Source organism: Trichomycterus rosablanca, chromosome 25 (assembly GCF_030014385.1).
Source record: "Trichomycterus rosablanca isolate fTriRos1 chromosome 25, fTriRos1.hap1, whole genome shotgun sequence".
In the NCBI taxonomy this organism is placed as follows: domain Eukaryota; kingdom Metazoa; phylum Chordata; class Actinopteri; order Siluriformes; family Trichomycteridae; genus Trichomycterus; species Trichomycterus rosablanca.
Window position 1 is genome coordinate 4390663 of NC_086012.1, and position 20419 is coordinate 4411081.

Consider the following 20419-nt stretch of genomic DNA (forward strand, 5'->3'; position numbering starts at 1 on the left):
ATTTTATTTTAAATACATTTTATTATTTACTTAGCTTAGGTCTGTTACAGTATTATCTAAATATTATACAACTCCCCCCTTTTGTCAGTGGACGAATCCAGTGCGTGTGGATCATGGGGCTGAATGGGATTGGTCGGTGCTGTAGTGAAATGATCTCAAAGTACAGTGAGCGGAGGTCAGGGTTAGGCAATCATTTCAACCGTATCTGTGGCCCTGAATCTCACTCGCCTTCCATCATACTGCACTATTAGTCTTGTTTCGAATAATTACCTTATATCTTGTTATAACTTTCTTATCTTGATAAATGGTGAGATCAAGTGTTTACATACATGTACTCTAAGAGCATGTGGAGGCCTGATCATAAACTTGTTGGACATCCTATTTCAAAACCATGGGCATTAATCTAACCTGTTTTCTTTCTTTCATTCAATCATTTAGACTTTGTGAGGTCAGGGTATGTTGTGTTTAAAGACCTGGGTCATTGAGTTTGAGTTCCTTAACATGAAACTTGTCAAACTGTGTCTATGCTTTGTAGTAAGGGGGCACAAAGCAAACAATGGGTGTGGGTAAAAATGACTGAAAAGGGTGTGCACATACTTTTGTCCATATAGTGTATGTCACAGCAGTCTCAGGATTTCAATACTTTTAGTCGAAATGATTGGACCAACAGTCCTCATTCTTTAAGGATTTGATTGAGATGTTTTTGCTGACATTTGTTCACTCCTTTTCAGTGCAGTACTGATTATGCCCAAATTATGTGCTGTATTAAACATCTCTTTAAACCCTTAAAATAAATCTCTCATTTATTAGTTTTAAACAGTAGAATTTAAACACTAGAACAGTCCACCACGGGTATCTGTGCTTAAAATAAGCCAAAGGTTACCAGATTCCTTAAACTGTGTTGTATCTACAATTCACACTTTACTGCACTGATTGCAGCGATGCAGTAATGCAACTGCCCCATAAACATATTGGATATAACATCCACTTGTGAGAGATTGATTATTCAGCGCATGTAACAGCAGCTAGGATAAAGTTCATCATTTTATCGGTAACATTGCTGCCAAGCAGTTATTGCTTGCTTGAGCTATTAATTTCCTGTGTGTGTGTGTGTGTGTGTATGGGTGGGTGGGTCTGTGCGTAATTTGAGTTGCGTTGTAGGCACCTTTTTATTAACACAAGAATGCAAATGATCTGAATCATTATTTACAATAATTTTTTATTTAATTTTATTTATCAACCGTTTTATCCTGGTCATGGTTGAGGTGGATCTTGTTTACCGGAAAACACTGAGCATGAATCCATCGCAGGGCTTTGGCCACCCAACGACATCACCAATCATGTCTGTGTAGTCTGCCATCCAAGCGATAACAAAGCTGAGATTTGAACACAGACCTCAGCAGTGGTGGGCTACCGTAGAACCACAGCAGGTAGATCACATTGCCACCTACCATACATATTACTGTGAAATTATTCAGGATTTTTTAGGATTCTCTGTTGAATGTACATGATCTCTGAGACCTCAGACGGCACTCCTTGCAAAACCGTCAAGGAACTGTGATAAATATAGTTACATGGACTCAGGGATACTTCAGGAAACTGTTGTCACAACACAGTCCACCAATACATTAGGAAACACTATTATGCAAAGAAAAATAAAATGTAGCATATTCTAACATCGTTCCAAAAAGTTTGACAATCATCCAGGTGCAGTTTAATGTTGTGGAGTTAGAAAGACTTGCCTTGGTCAGGACTGGAGACATATGAAGTTATTTAGATGTATTTTTGGGAATATACTTTGTGACAGGCCTTTCAACAGGATGGGTACTCTTGGTTAGATTTACCACTGTTTAAAGGTACTGTGGTTGGTTCGGTGCTAAAGTTAGCCCTGAAGAGGGCGCCATTGCATTGCAGGGCAACATACACTCATTTATTCATGAACTCACTCACCTGTGGGAATTTAAAGCAGCCAGTCCACCCTGATGTTTTAGGAAGATGTGAGAAAAACAGAAATACATGTGAAACTTATGTATTACTGTAACCTGAACTAATGATTAAACTCTCATGTTTTATGCAGCACCCACATTTCAACACTTTGTTAAAAATTATTTTTCATACTGGGGCATGTTTTCTGGTGGTGGTAAAAACTGAAGTAACTTACACACTGGAGAACATACCAAACTTTAACATTAAATGAGAAATTAACTGCCTGTCCTAAAATAGTGTGAAATATTCCTTTCCAGTCCTGCAGGGGGCGGAGTGCATTACTGCGTGCACAGCGCTGCTCACCAAGAGCTCCAAAGAAGAAGACAAGCGCTACTGCGTAGTCTCGCGTTGATCCGAACAGAACCAGAATGTCGATATTTACACCAACTAATCAGATCCGCCTCACTAACGTGGCGGTGGTGAGAATGAAGAAAGGAGGAAAGCGATTTGAAATCGCCTGTTACAAAAATAAAGTGATGAGCTGGAGATCGGGAGCGTGAGTAGCTTTTTTTCCTTCATAATGCTAACTGTTGCTAATGCTAACTTACATATGGCAACATGTCACAGCTGTCATTATACAGTGTAGACTCGAATCTTTACTGTTTACATCGAGTTGTTGGTTTCCATGCGTTTAACTACTATTCAGGGTCGCTGTGGGTCCGGTGTCACATCTGTTTTTGGCTGATGATCCTTGTTAGATTCATTAATTGGGCACCTACCACTTAGAATCTTAATTATCAGGTTCCAAGTGTGAAACGTAAACTTACTGACACTTTGTTAGGGCCTTTCCCCCACCTCAGGTACCCACTGACATCAGCAACTTTGCCAGTGACACCTACACCAGTGTCCATACAACAGTAGCTTTGAATAATAGGACATAGACACTGGTGATTTTCATGTTTTATCACTGTCTTATCCTGGTCAGGGTCGCAGTTGGTGTTTCCAATTTCCCCAGAATCACTGGGGTAACACAAGCCAGACAGGACTCCAAACCATTCCAGGGCCTCAGCAATTCCCCCAACCATTCACCCAACTGGCTAATAGCACAGCTATTAGGATTTAAGGTATTCGACCCCCCGGATCCAAGCAGTAGTGGGCTAGAGTAATTTCTAGAGTAACTGCCGCATGACCTCAAGTTCCTCCTAAGTTTTCTTAATTTTGGAAATAATAGTTCTTACTGTGGTTCAGCTTAGTCCTAGAAACCTTGGGATACTCGACATGGTAATGATTTTGCTCTTGTTGAGAAAAATAATATCAGATTATCTAAAATACATTTTATCATAGCCTAGGATAGTGACTGAAATAAAAACAAAACACAAGCTGACAATTTGACTGACAGGAAGGTTTGTGGTTTTATTCTATAGAGTTGGCTGTGTTTAATTTGCTAAATTATTTAACCTGTAACTTAAATTATTTGATACATTAAATTATGTTTTATAAATGTCTTCCAGATCTCTTTACATAATATGTTTTTAATATGTTTTTAGGGAGCTTTTCATGATTTCTGTATGTGATTCAGAATTGCCTTATACCCATGTTGTGTGTGTTTTTATTATCTTAGAGAGAAAGATCTGGACGAAGTTCTTCAGACACACACAGTGTTTATCAATGTGTCAAAGGGTCAAGTGGCCAAAAAGGAGGATCTGTCCAAAGCATTCGGAACAGAGGATTTAACTGAGATCTGCAAACAGGTAAAGTTTTTATTAATAAAGACATCCTTAAATGCCTGATCTTATTAAAAAATACTGTATTATTATATTTAAAAGACTGCACTATATAGACAAAAGTATGTGTTGGCCCCTTCTTATTAAGGGTTATGTATGTTAATCATGCTCACTGCTGGGGAATAAAATAAATTATATATGGTACAGTTCGGGAACAGCTTTTTACCATTCCATGCGCACAAAGTTTTGTTTAATAAGGTGTGAATGGTGTGCTTTTTTTAGATTTTGGCAAAAGGAGAGCTGCAAGTGTCTGATAAGGAGCGCCAGACTCAGCTGGAGCAGATGTTCCGGGATATTGCGACAATTGTGGCAGAGAAATGCGTGAATCCGGAAACCAAGCGCCCATATACAGTAAATCTGATAGAAAGAGCGATGAAGGACATTCACTACTCAGTGAAAGCCACTAAGAGCACAAAACAACAGGTAAGCAGAAAAACACTGACAGTAAGTGTATGGCCAAAAGTATACGGATACCTGACCGTATTCTGCCATTCCGCTTGTGGCTACCACAGCCTCCACTCCTCTGGGAAGGCTTTTTCCAGGATTGAGTGTGCCTGTGAGGTTTTGTGCCCATTCAGTCAAAAGAGCACTTGTTAGGTCAGGAACACAGCTGAACATCTGGCCCCAATTCAATCATTTTTAATGTGTTCAGTGCAGCTGAGGTTAGGGCTCTGCAGGACCTTCCTTCAATCGTTACCCAAATTGGAAGTAATCTTTAATTAAGAGTTGTAGTCCACATACTTTTTGCTATAATGTCTGAGCTGTTTAACCACACTAAGTATTTCTCTCTCTAGGCACTTGAAGTGATCAAACAGTTGAAGGAGTCCATCCAGATCCAGAGAGCCCACATGCGGCTTCGCTTCATCCTGCCAGCCAAGGATGGGAAGCGGCTGAAAGAGAAGCTGAAGCCCCTGTTGAAGGTGGTGGAGAGCGAAGACTTCGATGATCAGCTCGAGATGGTGAGAGACCATCGGCTGAAAAGTTTAGGCTTGATCATTTATTGCAAATGTATTTTAATGGCATACAAGAGCTGGAACTGTAGTTGCTTTACCTGTGTACATAATTATTATTGTACTATTATTATTGTGTTATTATTGGGGATGTAACGATACACTTTACCCACGATGCGAGTTACGAAACTGAGTTCACGATATGATTTTTTTCCCGATTTCTTTAAACTGAAATTGAAGACAAATTATGACATCTTAAAACATAAAATAAAATACTGTATTTGTGCTTATCTTTTATTTATCTAAATAATGAATGCCCTTTTATTTCTGAGGTAGGTACAAACTATGCAAAACAATTTTGAATTGAGCTCAATTTGGCAACCAGGCGTATAGCACCAGTGACGTCAACTAGGCGAGGTGAATAGCGCCAGTGCCCTCTGCTGTTTAAAGTCAATATCGATTCATTTCACATGTCAAATCTATTTGAATCGTGGAATTTTTAAATCGGTTATTAACTGTCTTGTGGTGCATCGTTACATCCCTGGTTATTAATAATAATCAGAGGAACAGTCAAGCAGTACAATAGTTGTGATTAGAATCTGAAGGTTAAAAGACACCCACTAAAAGACTTGCTTTTCCCGATCAGGTGTGTTTGATTGATCCGGGCTGCTTTCGGGAGATCGACGAGCTGATTCGCTGCGAGACGAAAGGCAAAGGCTCGGTGGAGGTGCTCAGTCTGAAGGACGTCGAAGAAGGCGACGAGAGACTCGAATAATCCACGACACTGCACACACACCCCTTACATTGTTTTTTATGTATCTTATGTTTAGTCAATTTATATACTTACATATAATAATAATAATAATAATAATAATTTAGCAGCATCTGCTGTGTCTTGCTTGATGGACCAGTAATTATATCTTTATAGTTCATACATGCAAGTAATTCTATCAGAGGCTTAAACGACTTGATGGCAGGAAAGAAAAAGTCAGAGTCAAATCACAATGAATGTTTATTTTCTGTGAAAATTGAAGTAATTTGTGTGCTTGACTTGAAAAAAGTGGTCTGATTTATTAAAACACATACCAGTACAACTTGTTGTACAGCATAAAAATGATAGTATCTGTACTTGCATATTTGCCAACCAGCTTCTGCCCCCCTTGCATTACCCCTGCCCCTCGTTCCAGAACCCACATATATCAAGAATGCCACAATATCTGACACTTTACACACAGCTTCTGCTACCAATGTCTAAAATAAAAATATTTACTAAAAAGTGCACTTAAATGATATTAACAGGTGTGTGAATGTATTTCTTTGCTTTTAACTTTGGGGCGACAGTCTGAGGAAGGCCAAAGAAAGACACAAATCCACACTCTTCTGTACATTCTGGTTTTATGTTACATCTTGTAAACCACAGTGTGACCAGATTGTCACCATTTTTATTAATTAAGTATATTTCATTTTGTGTTTTGTTTCGAATGATCGTTGGTGTTGCCTGGTTCGCGGTAATAATCTAAGTAATTAATATTTTAAATTTCTTATAAGGCACATGTGTCAAACACGAGGCCCGAGGGCCAAATCCGGCCCGCCACGTCATTTTATGTGGCCCGCGAGAGCCTTAAAAGACGTATGATTGTCTTAAAATACACAAATGTGGGTTAACTGAAAAAAAGTGCAGCTTATAAAATAATCAATGAATGTACCTACCAGATGTGTATCTAATAAAGTGCTCATTAAGAGTAGTACGTAATGTGTATTAGGAGAGAATTATTATTTGGTATCCCCTATGCAGACTGCTGCCTATGTTCCTGTGGGGCCAGCTGCCAGTGGCGAATTCTTATGAAAAGCTTTAGCGCAAACTGAGGATCACACTGTGCTTGCTGTACTCTTTTGTCATTTGTGCCTGCTTACAGCTAAGATACTAATTATGTTTAATAAACAGGCAGTTGGCACCACTGAGACTTGAACTTGGACTTCTGATCAGATTAAGTAATTTTATTATTTCATTTTTCACATTCCTGTTAGATTGAATTCTAAAGTATTTTGTCCAGTTGTCTGGTGTTGCTGTCAGCGGTGTTCCAACCTTTCACAGTAATACCATAGAAATGTGTGACATTGTTAACACTCAATAACACTATGGTGTTATGCTCTGGTGTTACCACGTCTCGCTGTAAAACCGAAGTACTGGCTGGTGTACCCAAGTCTTATACAATAACTTCAAAGAACCTTGGTGTCCCTGATGGTAAGATAGATGGTAAGACCAATGTATGTGGTGTTACCACTACTCAGAGTAAGTCCAAATAAATGTCTGTGGTGTTATCAACTCTCACAGTAACACCAGAGAAGAGAGACACACAAAAGCAATCTAGAATGTAATCTTTACATGTGTGACCTTTCCATCGCTCGATAACACTTTGGTGTTGTGGTCTGGTGTTACCACGTCTCACTAAGACAGAAGAACTGTCTGCAGTTATCGTGTAAGACTTGGGTACACCAAAGAACCTTCGTGTCTCTGATGGTAAGATCAATACTGATGTCTGTGGTGTTACCACTTCTCAGAGTAAGACCAAAGAAATGTCTGTGGTGTTACTCTCACAGTAACACCAGAGAAGAGACACACACAAAAGCAATCTAGGATGTAATCTTTACATGTGTAACACTATGGTGTTATGCTCTGGTGTTACCACTTCTCACTGTAAGACAGAAGAACTGTCTGGTGTACCCAAGTCTTACACAATACCTTCAAAAAACCTTGGTGTCCTTGATGGTAAGATCAGTAGCAATGTCTGTGGTGTTACCACTTCTCAGAGTAACACCAGAGAAGAGAGACACACCAAAGCAATCTAGGATGTAATCTTTACATGTGTGACATTGCCATCTCTCAATAACACTTTGGTGTTGTGGTCTAGTGTTACCACGTCTCACTGTAGACTGAAGAACTGTCTGGTGTACCCAAGTCTTACACAATAACTTCAAAGAACCTTGGTGTACATGATGAGATACACACAAATCCAATCTAGAATGTAATCTTTAAACATTAGGACTTATTTAACTGTTGAAATGGGAAATATGAAATATATAAACCAGAGAAAAAGAAATGTGACCCCGAAATGGAACCACCTTTTAAAAAGATCCATGTAAATATAAATATAACTTATTAACAAACACTAATTACCAACAAAAATGGTAAAAAAAAAAAAAAAAAAAAGCAAAATGAATGGCCAAAAAACTAATCCAAGGAACTCATACCGTGCAGATAGTGTGGACAAAGCTAGAAAACACTGAAGTACATCTTTAAAGCTCTCAAATTGTAACTATCAGGAAGGTCATTTTTATCAGTGCAAAAAATTCCGTAAACAGGTCCAAGCAACTCACAATGTCCCCAAGTCTGAGTGCAAAAGTTCAAAAGTTGTCTTTATTTACACGGGTCTCGTGGTCTGCCTGTATGGACTCGGTATGAACGCAGCACTGTGTATGGCGAACAGAGGGTCCTCAGCTCCCGGCTCCGCTCCTTGTATTGTTCCTGCTTGTCCTTGCTCCTGTGGAGCTGCGTTACAGCACCAAGTGCCCAGCACTCCTCCCCCGACCATAAACAACACCGTTCCAATCCATCCGAAATACAGCGCTGCACCCCAGTCCTTTTTTAAAGTGATCAGTGTCTTCAAATTACTGTTTGTGATATGAGTGACCCAGCTCATGAGCACCAGCATGAGCAGCCCGGATAAGATGAAACCGAACCCAGCTGCGGCTTTAATTCTCACCATCTGGGGAAACCTGGCCAAGCAAACTATGTAGAGCACTGTCGGGATAGCTCCTACTCCAAGCAACACGTTGAACACCACTTTCCAGGACCCGAAGCCTCCAGACAAAGACAAAAGAGACTGGTAGAAGTGGCAGTGCAAGTCTCCCAAACTGGGTTCCTGCCAACCTAGCCATATTCCGTCCCAGTACAAAGAAAGAGTGTCGGTGGAATTGTCTACAGCTCCGGTCACAATCCAGACAGGTAGGATTCTTGTCAGGATGGCACAAATCCAGCCACAAAGAGCTACCGCGAAGCTGGCTAGCTCGAGCCTGGAGTCCATGACTGGTATCAGCTGAGGAAGAAAAAGAAACAACAAGCTCCCTGCAGGAGCAAACCAGCCGCTCTGGATTCCAGTTGTGGGCGTGGAAGCCACAGTGTGTTCACCGCTGTGTGCTTGCTTTTAAATCCATGGTTTCAAAACACTGTCAGGCCCTTTTTTCTCTTTCTTCACTCAGCCGCTGGGACAATAATGTCCTTGTGCGAAATCAGCAGCCTTCTCTTTTGTCTTGTAGGGACAAAAAACCACACGGCACATTCAAAGCCAACAACGCTGTCGAGCATGGAAATGAGAAGCAAATTTTATTCAAATATGAACGGACATTAAAGGCATAAGGTACAAGGAAGCAGTCAGAAGATGATTGGGTTCTCCATGAAGCAGTGTAAACGTTGTACTAAGTATTATTTTGCAAAAAAAAAAAATAGTCGACCAGACTATGAACTTGTAAAACATTCAATTCCAGAAACGTAGGCATTAGTATGGAGTCCAGTTGTCTGTTACACAAAAATGCCTGTTTTGCAGTCAGTGTTCTAATTCCTCCTAATATTGTAATGGGCCCACCTGCTGTGGAGCTTGGCCGGAGGCTCGGTTATGGATATGGTAAAGCATCATGCATATTGTGTTCATTGTCGCTTAATGCAGGTGCAGGGCTACACCTGGCTATTCATTGATGAGACACGATCCCTATAAAAAAAGGTATTCAATATCACTGTAGTCAGTTCACTGAAGTTACCAATTATGGGGGATGGGGCGGATGGATTGGCTCCCTGTCCAGGATATTCTTACTTTTTGCTCAGTGTTTTTCGGTGGAACTGGTCCTGCCTGGATCCTGACCAGGATAAAGTGGTTAATTAAAATAAAATAAAAAAATAAGATATATAGCTTTAGAATAGTAACATCAGCACTGGTAGGGCATATTACCAGTAATATGTACATAATATTACACACTATTTTGGATGCAGCAAAAAATGGAGGTACTGGACTAGTAATCAGAAGGTAACTGTTTTAACCCCACCACTGCCAGCTTGCCACTGGTTCTCAAGCTTAGATGGTATTGAGAGGCCACAAATGTCAATTGATTAATACTGAGGTTTTATTTCAAGCAACTTTGTAAGGTGTTCTGGATAAAACAGTGTAAAATACAGTAACTGTAAATGTATTCTGACAAAACTCCAGGACTAAAATCCCTCTTGTTTTTAATTGTAATGAATGTAAACCAACAAGCTGATCTTCTATTATAGAATTGTAAAACAATTGTGCATTTTAAATTCTAAACAGTATTGATTATTCATAGATTCTAATACTCAAAGATGTATAACATTTTCCAGGTTTAGTATTACCAGTTCAAAGCAACTTTCATTTCACACATAGTTCCTGAAGGCATATGTACTTGGGCTGCTTGACTTTGTTGCTGTGTATCTGGGAGAGTGCTTGACCCTCTCTGGTGGGCAGCTGGTACACAGAACTGCCCCTCCGACAAACAGGAACCCTGCGGTCACCCAGCCCACATAAATGGCAGCGCCCATTTCCCTCTTTAGTGCCTCGTGCACTGTAGGGTTATGAAAGTCTCTGATGATGGTGTCGGCCGTCCAGGACACCGGAATCGCTGCTCCCAGCCCTGAAAGCATGAAAGTGATCCCAGATGCCACCACGATCCTGGCCTTCGCTCGAGGATTGCTGAGACAATTGGTGCACTCAGCTCCCACCAGAAATATAAGGAATGCAAGGCATGCAAGCGCCATAGTGGTAACCACTAGACCTCGTGAGGCCTGCAGGGTCGGGTCCAGGTCCAGCAGCGCGTCGTAGAGCTTGCACTGCATTTGGCCTGTGTGCTCGTACACACAGGTCATCCACAGGCCCTCCCAGAAGACTTGTGCCACCACGATGTTAGTGCCCACGAACGCTGTTACCTTCCACATGGGCAGTGCACAGATGATGATGGTGCCTGCCAGGCCAATCATGGACAATGTAATGCCCAGCACCTGCAAAGCCATGGAAGGGCCTGAAAAGAAGAAGGAAAAAGAATGGTGGGGTAAGGGGCAAGTATCACAAATTCACATTGTGCATTTACAAAAAGCACAGAGTGAACGTTTATTCATTTAATCCTTAATTTACTCATTAATTCCTCTTAATTATTCAGTTCTGAGGGTTAATCTCAGAAACCCCGGACACAATGAAAGAAAACACCCTGGAAAAGTTGCTAATTCATTTAAAAGCATCAGACATCAGAAATTTATTGAATGCCATCATACACTGCTCATTTTTTTACACACTCCATCCCTACTGGCATATGAACATTGGGAGAACATCACAAATTTCACACAAAAATAACCAGACAAAGGGATTATGTAGCACACCCTCTACCTGCTGACCCATCATGCAGCTCATGTGTTATACATATAATATGTATTCTTCTTCTGTTTACTCTAGACTGCCCATAGGTGTTCCCAGTCTGCAGTGGTTAGTATCTATCAAAAGTGGACCAAGGAAGGAACGGTGGCAAATCGGCGACAGGGTCATGGGCGGCCAAGGCTCATTGATGCACGTGGGGAGCGAAGGCTGCTGAAGAAGTTAATGCTGGTTCTGATAGAAAGGTGTCAGAATACACAGAGCATCGCAGTTTGTTGCGATCCACCCTGTCCACCGCCGAAAGCGCCAACAAATGGCTTGTGAGCATCGGAACTGGACCACGGAGCAATGGAAGAAGGCGGCCTGGTCTGATGCATCACGTTTTCTTTTACATCACGTGGATGGCCGGGTGCGTATGCGTCGCTTACCTGGGGAACACATGGCACCAGGATGCACTATGGGAAGAAAGCAAGCAGTGCGGCAGTACAAAGTGCAGAAAAAGAGTGTAATAAACACAAAAATCTACAATAAACACAAGTAAGATACATTATTAGACCTAAAAGGTGAAGGGTGAGAGATCAAAATACACTACAGGACCAAAAGACAAGTGTGGTGTTAGTCAGTACATGATACTGAGTAAATGTAATGAAAAAGAATACACAACATACTTTCTTTTATCAATTTTTCTTTTAAAAAAATGTAACGACAAGTTTCCTTTTTGTATTTATCACTAGATGGTAGTATTGCACAAAACCTACAGGCAATAAATTCCCCTAAGGGCATCATATAAACGTTTAAAACGTCGGATTCATGCTAAAAGAACAGACGTGTTTAAACAGATACTGGCTTAATGCCAGGTCATGCCATTATACTTTCATATAACCTGAAGGCCCAGATTTTTAAAGGTGAAAGAGATCAGTTCCTATTCACAGAAAAGCAGTTAAAATATCACCTACTTATGTTAAGTATTAGTTTACAAGCTAAGCTAAACATTACAAGCTAAGCTAAACACTACAAGCTAAGCTAAACACTACATGCTAAGCTCTTTATTAGAACTAAAAGAGGTTAAAAGTGGGATGAATTTGTCCATCTCGGCAGTTTAATAAGCGTAACAAATATTTAGTAGATCCAGTCCTTTCTTATAAACAAGGTCACATAGAATCAGGAACTGATACGATTGTTTTGACTGAATTACAGACTTTGACACAGTAATTTGCCATGTATACTCTCCTGTCACCGTTACACATCCGCTGACCTTAGTTTAGAACTTTTACTGTAGTTACTGGGTGAATCACCATTCATTATTTCAGTTACGCATTACACATATTTATTCAGTCAAAAGAGCATTTGTGAGACTTTGTGCTATCGGCCTGTCAGGCATCTACACAGTCATGATTTACTATGTTTTGATGCTGAACAGCCTAGTCACACCTAAATAAGGGAGCAGCCAAAAGGAAAAAATACCCCTGTTAACAATGGGTGTAGCTGAAACTCCTGCACTCAATTATTAGGAGTGTAATTAAGCTTGGTATATTATAGAATGTTGTAGAAATATAGTGTAGAAAGTGTTAACTGTTTCCTTTGAAATACTTTGTAAAGTAGAAATGTCTGAAAAATACCTGAAAAGAAATGTTAAAATATCTTTATTTCAGTTTAATCCATGCCAAAAGCTGGAAATGCACTTTTACTTCTTGTTATTGTTGCTGTAAGGAAATGAGAGTGCTGTAATTGAATCATTGTTTGTACTTGACAGCATGATTTAAGGATACAGGTAAAGCTGGTGTGGCATGGCAGAGGAATGTGTGTGATGGAAGAACAGGTTGTTAAGCAGGTTTTAGGAGTGTGCTTACCTTTAAAAGGTAAACACAGCAAGAGTGGAATGACTTGAAACACACGTCAAAATACTTTGGTGTTTATTACTTAATACAGCGGGCCGACTCATAAATACCACAGAGTTCTGGTTCTCTTTACTGGATACATTCAAAATAGTATTAATACAGAGTAAATTTATCTTAAAACATAACAAAAAAACATTTTTTTTCTTATATTTGTATTATTATTATTATTTATTGATTATATATTGATTATGTATGTCACACTTTTTAATGCACTCACATAAATTGGGCCAGTATTAACAACATTACAAAGACATTAAAATGAAATAATTAAAAACGTATCCTAATAATAATAATGATAAAATGGTAGCCTAGTGGGTAGACAGTGGTAGCCATGGGGTTGAGCTTTGGGCTATCAATTGAAAGGTTGATAGTTTGAATCCAGGTTCTGCCATGCTGCCACTGTTGGGCTTCCAAACAAGCTGGGATATGCGGAGAAAGAATCTTGTTGTACTGTACACCTGTGTAAGTATATATGACAAATAAATCCATTCATTCATTCATTCATTCATATAGCTAAAAGTATGTGGACACCTGACCATGAAGTAATTGCCAACAAATTCAAAACCAGGGATGCATTGGAGCTGTCTTGATTTTTACAGCTGTAACTGCATCTCATTGTCTGGAAAAGCTTTGTACAAGGTTTTGTAGTGTGTCTAAACAGCATTTGTCAAGTCAGGCTTGCAACTGATGTTCCAGTTCATCCCTGTGCTCGGTCAGGTTGATCTGGAGTTTCATCATGTCAAAACACTTTTTAATGGACCTTGTGTGGCTAAAAGAACTAGGCGTAATACTTAGGAGAGGTGTACACATACTTTTGACCATATAGTACTTATCCACATACTTTAAAAAGTAAAAATATTACATCTGTATAAAGATTACAGTGCTGTTATTTTTTACTGAGCAGAGCTTTCAGAGATGGTTCTCGCCCTTCATTTTACAGACACAAATTTTTTTTTAAAGCTCTAGCAATGATCAGTCTTTTCTGATATAATAAAAGAAGAAATCTAACTGATTACCTTGACAAAAAGTCACAGAATATCAAATAGATGTGGCAGTGCTTATTAAAACATACAAATAAAAATCCTTCAAATGGAGAAGAGTAAAGCTTCGCTCAACATTTTCACATTAGGATCACATCACGTCAGCTTAAATCTGCAGCACTATTCACTTCATGTTCACCACGTCCTTAATAAGAGTCTAGATGTAGGTCTTAGATATTGACGTGATGGACCTCGGTGCTGAACTCTTTGAGCTGAATACCTGGGACTTGCTGGCTGATTGATATCTGACAGATGGTGGACGATCGTCCTGTCGGCAAGCGGCACAAAACAGTGCTCCTCCCAGCACCAAGAGTAATCCTGCTCCCCATCCGATGTAGAGCGAAGCCCCAAGCTCACGCTTCTGTGCGCTGACCAGCAAAGGGTTGTAGAAATCCTGTATGACCACACTGGCTGTCCAGGACACAGGGATGATGCAGAGGATACCCGAGATGATTAAAACCACTCCAGCAGCCACAGTAGCTTTTGCTTTGCCGTTTCCCTCCGCGATCATGTTGGTGCACTTGCCGGCAGCGAATGCCAAACCAATCCCAGCGATGCCTACCACCAGCGAGACGACCATCATGGCACGGGCGGCCTGCAGGTCTGAAGAGAGCGCCAGCATGGAGTCGTAGACCTTGCACTGCATTTGCCCCGTGCTCTGCACCACGCAGTTCATCCAGATGCCCTCCCAGAAGATCTGTGATGTAACTATGTTGTCTCCGATGAAAGCAGTGACCCTCCACATGGGCAGGCCGCAAACGACGATCACCCCGACATAGCCGATTATGGCCAGAGTGGCAGCCAACAACTGCAGACCCATCGATGCCATTGTCACGTTGGGTGTGCCTAGCTTCCAAGCTTCCAAAGACGGATAATCCTTGCTCCTCTCTTCAGTGCAGAAGCGATCTGAAATAAGCTCGTAGCTGTACGTGGTCATAAGAGGTGTGTTCTGTTGTTCAGTGAATACCAGCTTTGCAAGATTCTTTGTGGACAATGTTGGGCGAGGGTTGCGTCTCTGTTCTATTCTATTTTGAAGCTCAGTTTACAACCTCGTGGTTGAAACTGTTTGCGAGGAATTTCTAAGCATGTCGAGTTCAAATGGCAAACATGCAGCTACTCCAGTTTTGAGGTTTGTCTTGGTTTGTAAATCAAAGACAATAGAGAGAACACAAAAAGCTCCTGGATGGACAAACCCAAATCCAAAGGAAGATGTTTAATGTTTCAAATCACATTTATTGGTTTTGAATATACAAGCATTTTTAAATTTGGTGGTCAGTGGCATGTTACTAAGTGTATTAGTTATAAAAGTGGATTTAATTTTCTTTTTTCTTTTTATATGATATAACACTTCACCTGCTCAACAGTCCAAGATCTCCGTTGTTGTATAACAGGCTGCAATAATGTGCAATATGTGCAGAATGTGGCTATTGTCTAATTATTAGTCATTAATATAGGTCTATTATATTGTCTATTTGGCAGCATATGTCGCTCCAAAACCCTAAACCCCATACAATGAGAAATGCTGTCTTTTTAATGCTGTGTTGGTAACAATTGGGATGGCCTGTATTCTTTTTGGCCTGGAGGACACAACGTACGTTATTTAAAAAAAAAAAATTTAAATCGCAGGGCTTCGGCAACCCCCAGCTACAGACTTCGGAATAAGCCAATCATATCTCTGTACACACCCAGCTGGCTGGTCGGACTAGTATAACAGAGGCTGCGCCACTTTAGCACCCTCCCTTCTATTCAGTTATTTAAAATAAATTATATGGTTTCATCTGTGATAACAGATTGTAACAACTGGGACACTTTGCACAATGCAGATTTTATAAAGATGATGATTTAATCAGTCCAATGTGGAACAACTCCACTGGCCTGTATAGAGCCCTGACTTCAAACTTGCTCAACACCTTTGGAATGAATTGGAAAGTTAACTGCAAACCGGACCCCAGACCTTCTTGTGTAGCTGTGCTGTTGACTAAATAGACAAAAAATTTCCACATTCAAATACAAATGGAAGCTGTTATAGCCATTAGGAATCGGGGTGGGCTATATAAGATAAGATAAGAAAAGATATACTTTATTTGTCATATATACAGTACATATACACCTGTACAGTAGAATGAAATTTTGCTTGTTTGGAAGCTGGGGTCAGAGCGCAGGGTCAGCCATCGTACGGCGCCCCTGGAGCAGACAGGGTTAAGGGCCTTGCTCAAGGACCCAACATTGGCTGCATAGCAGAGCCTGGATTTGAACCGCCGATCTTTCGGTTGATAGCCCAAAGCTCTACCCACTAGGCTACCACTGTCCCAAATATTGCCCATCTCAATATAAATAAATAATGTTGGCACGTTTTGTGACCTGGTCCCTAATTTAATGTCAGTGATTGACTATAGCTGGTATCTTCTCTGTGCCCAAAAAACTAAGGCTAGAAATAAACCTCTACTCCTATTTTTATTAGGGTGCAAATTTCGGAAATTGGGCTCCTCTTTAAACCCACAGCAAAATAAAGCTTGGGCTTAGAACAGGTTACCCAATTTATAGCAGCTTATATGAATGAATCCTTTAATTATTGTTACACTATATCTCAACTTATTCAACTTATTGGTTCCAGCATGACTGAGTCCTTGTACACAAATCTCACAAAGTAAACACTGGGATGGATTGGAATGTCGTTTGTGAGCCAGGCCTTTCCATTCAACATCTTACAGATGCTTTTACATACTATAAAATCTTGTGGAACAAGTCCTGCCAGAGTGACAGAGACTGTTATAGCCGCAAGCGAAGCTTCTTACTAATGCCTATAGTTTTGGTATAGGTTGTTTAACTAGCTTATCATAAGTCGTCCACATACTTTTGGACATATAGTTACAGTAACTGCAGTTACAGGTCATTAATATTCAAGATTAAAACACTTGACTCACAGTTCTGTTCATGTGAAATCATTTTAATTGACAATGTTTGATTATGAAGCAAATCAGTAAGATTTTATTTTACATGAACAATAAATATACACACATACAACCATCTTACATGAAACTAAACTAAACAAAAGTAAAATGCTCTTATTTTAGACACATCTGGCTCTTTTACAACAAAATGAACATTATTAAAGTGTTTAAATGCATTGTCTAGTCCCATGTTGGACCTGTTTACCCAGTTCACATCTCAAGTCCATTTTCACGCCTCCTTATTCACAGTACTCAGCGTGTCAAGAACAAAGGCAGCATATAAAACATTAAAAAGTCCTTCCTTGGTGATTTCTCACTCACACATATGCTTTGCTGTGGGCCACAGACCGTGGCTGTGAGAACCTGTAGACACCGTTGTAATTCTTTTCATCTTCAGGTGGGCAGGAACTGCAGAGCAGACCACCACCGATTAACAGAAGTGCCGCGGCACCGAAGCCGACGTAGAGCGAAGCTCCCAGCTCCCTCTTCTGAGCCGAGATAACAATGGGGTTGTAGAATTCCTGGATGATGCTGTTGGTGGACCAGCAGACCGGAATGAGGCAGAGGACCCCGGCGATGATGAAGGTCACGCCACTGGCGATAGCTACCTTGGCCTTGGTCGTCTCGTTCTCCACAAAGTTGGTGCACTTGGCTCCGACGGTTCCCAGCAAGACGCCGAACACACAGACGAGGATGGAGATGACGATCAGAGCTCGGGCGGCCTGCAGATCCTGAGGCAGCGCCAGCATGGAGTCGTAGATCTTGCACTGCATCTGACCCGTGCTCTGCATCACACAGTTCATCCACAGGCCCTCCCAGATGATCTGCGCTGTCACGATGTTGGCTCCGATGAAGGCCGTCACCCTCCACATTGGAAGAGTACAAATAATGATGGTCCCTATGAAGCCAATAATGCCTAGGCTTACCCCTAGCATCTGCCGGCTCGTGGACACCATTTTTAGAGTCTTTCAAGGACTGCTGTGGAAGCTTTTGGTCTGCAGTAAATCTCAGAGAAGAATGACGGACGTTGTTCAGCCAGCAAGTTAAAAGGGCTTTTTGAAAGGGTGGAGCCAAGTGACAAAACACTTGGAACCAGTTTGGTTTCAGGCATGGCAACATTCTTCAGTCTTAGTACGGACAGTTTCGATGAGATGCATCTGTAAACGAGTATCGCTCATGTTCAGTATCTATTGGTTTACATTTTTCTCTGCATTTTCATTAATCCTTTTTAGAATTTGGATAATTTTCGTGATTTTTTAGAGTTATTTAGTGACTATAGCGAGTCACTTTTATGTGCCCATACCTATAGGGCTAGTTTGACTGTATTTAGACTATATTAAGTACATTGAACACTTGTCTCTTGCCAGTATTGAGAAGATAACAAAACAGTCATCATGCTTAAAGTAGGTTTGTATAGATTGTCATATGTAATCAAAGAACCAAAAAAAAAATACACAATACACAAGAAAGTCCCTGTCAAGCATCAAGTTTCGATTTCTGGTTGATTGACCATTGAATGATGTCATACATCATGCAGGAAAAACAACAGCGGAAGCAATCAGTAGTGTAAACAGAAAGTCACCAATATTTTCATTTATCTTGGGAGGAACGTGACACATTCACATATTAATTTAAGATTTGGTTTAATTACATTCATTTTTAATTCAATTAATTTTTTTTATACTTTTTTAAAAAGTAGACATACAATGAAAGTCCAAAGTTTATATGTACTTGTATGGGACATGTCTGTGTCATGGCAGTCTTGGGATTTCTATGATATGATATTTTCTATGTTTCTTTTTCTATGACTATAAACGTATTTCCATATAGTTTGACTTCAAAAATTAACAAAATGTGTATTTTAGCCAGAGGTGCTCAAAATACATATTATTATGATACCAGAAAGATATTCTGGTGGTGTTGGTTATAAAAAGCAAATAGGAACAGGAACAAAAAGGCTCTTGTTAAAGAACAATATTGTATTTTGTTTTTAAAAAATGTGCACAGTTAACTAATAGCAAAACAAAAATAACAGTAAAATAACTATTTTTTTAATTTTTACCACAGACTGGTAAAGAATGTAAAAGGTAAGAAATTTCCCTGTGTAATTGTAAATTATTATTAAATATATATTATATATTATGGGTAGAATCAGAACACTGTGTATCCACCACAAATCAGAACAAATACAGCAAAAAAGCCAATGAAAAGTAAAGCTCCGGACACAGTTCATCCACAGGCCCTCAAAGATGATCTGTGCTGGTGTGTTTTTGGCTCCAATGACCGACGTCTCAGGAGTATCCACTTAGCCAACGATGACCAGGGTAAAACCCAATATCTGACACCTGCATCCCATTTTAAATGCTTTCTTGGTGGTGTGGAAGCTTACAACTCACAAACAATCCCTTGCCAGCAAGTTATGGTATGGTACTGGTACAAGATGGCTCTTTTTAAAGAACAATATCGTATTTTGCTGTGAAAAAATGTGCAATAACAATAAAATAAACTATTTTTCATCATAAGTGAACATCTCAGACTGGTAAAGAAGGTAAGAAGGTGCAAAATTATATGTAACACTTGAATGGCGGGAACAATTTATTTGCAAAACATACTTCACATGTGTAAGATGATTTACAGGACAGTCTCACCCTGTTTGCCATCATGTTCAACACACAAAAAACCAGCAAGCAACAGTGCAGTACCATTTAAAGCCCGGACACACGGGCAGGGAATAGATCCATTAATGTTAACAATTTTGACTCACCCGGTATATATGTGTGTGTGTGTGTGTGTGTGTGTGTGTGTGTGTGTGTGTGTGTGTTTTATGATTTTTGTGAGTAGGAACAGAACACAAAGCATCCACCAGAACAAATACAGCAAAAAAGCTAATGAAAAGGAAAGCTTCAGACACAGTTCATCCACAGGCTCTCAAAGATGATCTGTGCTGGTGTGTTTTTGGCTCCAATGACCAACGTCTTAGGAGTGTCCACTTAGCCAACAATGACCAGTGTAAAACCCAGTATCTGACACCTGCATCCCATTTTACATTATTTTAAATGGTATCATGCTGGTGTGGAAGCTTCCAACTCACAAACAATCGCTTGCCAGCAAGTTATATGGTTATTTTTAAAGGGTGGAGATGGGTGCCACCATACTTTTCATACTAAACCAGTTCTCAGTTTTTAACCAGTTTCAAGTTTTGGTTTCAGGCGTAGTCACAGCAACTTGGACATGTTTTAAAAAAGAATATCTCCCATTAACACAACTAAATGTTTTATGTTAAATATAGGCTACAACCACTCTTGCAGCTTGAACGATTGTTTATAAAAGTCGCTAACTAGGTTCACACAAATTTTATAACAAGCATTTTTACAACATTGAATTAAGATAAACTATACAGGCAAAGACATGAGCAAGTAAAGAAGCAACCCATTAAGGT

General features: G+C 40.0%; 4 protein-coding genes across 4 annotated transcripts; 1 reads left to right on the forward strand and 3 right to left on the reverse strand.

Annotated features, from left to right (window-relative positions):
• Positions 1-2289: 2289 nt before the first annotated feature.
• On the forward strand, positions 2290-5956 carry sbds (SBDS ribosome maturation factor). Its single transcript, XM_062987884.1, has 5 exons — positions 2290-2482; positions 3548-3677; positions 3933-4133; positions 4505-4669; positions 5307-5956. The coding sequence occupies exons 1-5, from the start codon at positions 2355-2357 to the stop codon at positions 5433-5435; spliced, it is 753 nt and encodes a 250-aa protein (XP_062843954.1). The 5' UTR covers positions 2290-2354; the 3' UTR covers positions 5436-5956.
• A 2015-nt stretch (positions 5957-7971) lies between these two features.
• On the reverse strand, positions 7972-8745 carry LOC134302830 (claudin-4-like). The gene has a single exon (XM_062988044.1). The coding sequence runs from the start codon at positions 8743-8745 to the stop codon at positions 8083-8085; it is 663 nt and encodes a 220-aa protein (XP_062844114.1). The 3' UTR covers positions 7972-8082.
• Positions 8746-10103: 1358 nt separating this feature from the next.
• LOC134302413 (claudin-4-like) lies at positions 10104-10736 on the reverse strand. Its single transcript, XM_062987503.1, has one exon. The coding sequence runs from the start codon at positions 10734-10736 to the stop codon at positions 10104-10106; it is 633 nt and encodes a 210-aa protein (XP_062843573.1).
• A 3450-nt stretch (positions 10737-14186) lies between these two features.
• LOC134302760 (claudin-like protein ZF-A89) lies at positions 14187-17936 on the reverse strand. The gene is made up of 2 exons (XM_062987959.1): positions 17458-17936; positions 14187-14865 (listed from the first exon to the last, which is right to left on the reverse strand). Exons 1-2 carry the CDS (start codon positions 17934-17936, stop codon positions 14187-14189), a joined length of 1158 nt encoding a protein of 385 aa, XP_062844029.1.
• Between the last annotated feature and the right edge of the window lie 2483 nt (positions 17937-20419).

What these genes read in the sequence shown, in the direction of transcription:
- sbds (XM_062987884.1), top strand. Translation starts at nt 2,355, where the DNA reads ATGTCGATATTTACACCAACTAATCAGATCCGCCTCACTAACGTGGCG. An exon ending in ATGAGCTGGAGATCGGGAGC is followed by an intron (nt 2,483 to 3,547) that starts GTGAGTAGCTTT and finishes TTATTATCTTAG; the next exon opens with AGAGAAAGATCTGGACGAAG. An exon ending in TAACTGAGATCTGCAAACAG is followed by an intron (nt 3,678 to 3,932) that starts GTAAAGTTTTTA and finishes TGCTTTTTTTAG; the next exon opens with ATTTTGGCAAAAGGAGAGCT.
- LOC134302830 (XM_062988044.1), bottom strand. Translation starts at nt 8,745, where the DNA reads ATGGACTCCAGGCTCGAGCTAGCCAGCTTCGCGGTAGCTCTTTGTGGC.
- LOC134302413 (XM_062987503.1), bottom strand. Translation starts at nt 10,736, where the DNA reads ATGGCTTTGCAGGTGCTGGGCATTACATTGTCCATGATTGGCCTGGCA.
- LOC134302760 (XM_062987959.1), bottom strand. Translation starts at nt 17,936, where the DNA reads ATGGTGTCCACGAGCCGGCAGATGCTAGGGGTAAGCCTAGGCATTATT. An exon ending in TCGGCTCAGAAGAGGGAGCT is followed by an intron (nt 14,866 to 17,457) that starts GGGAGCTTCGCT and finishes AGGCACACCCAA; the next exon opens with CGTGACAATGGCATCGATGG.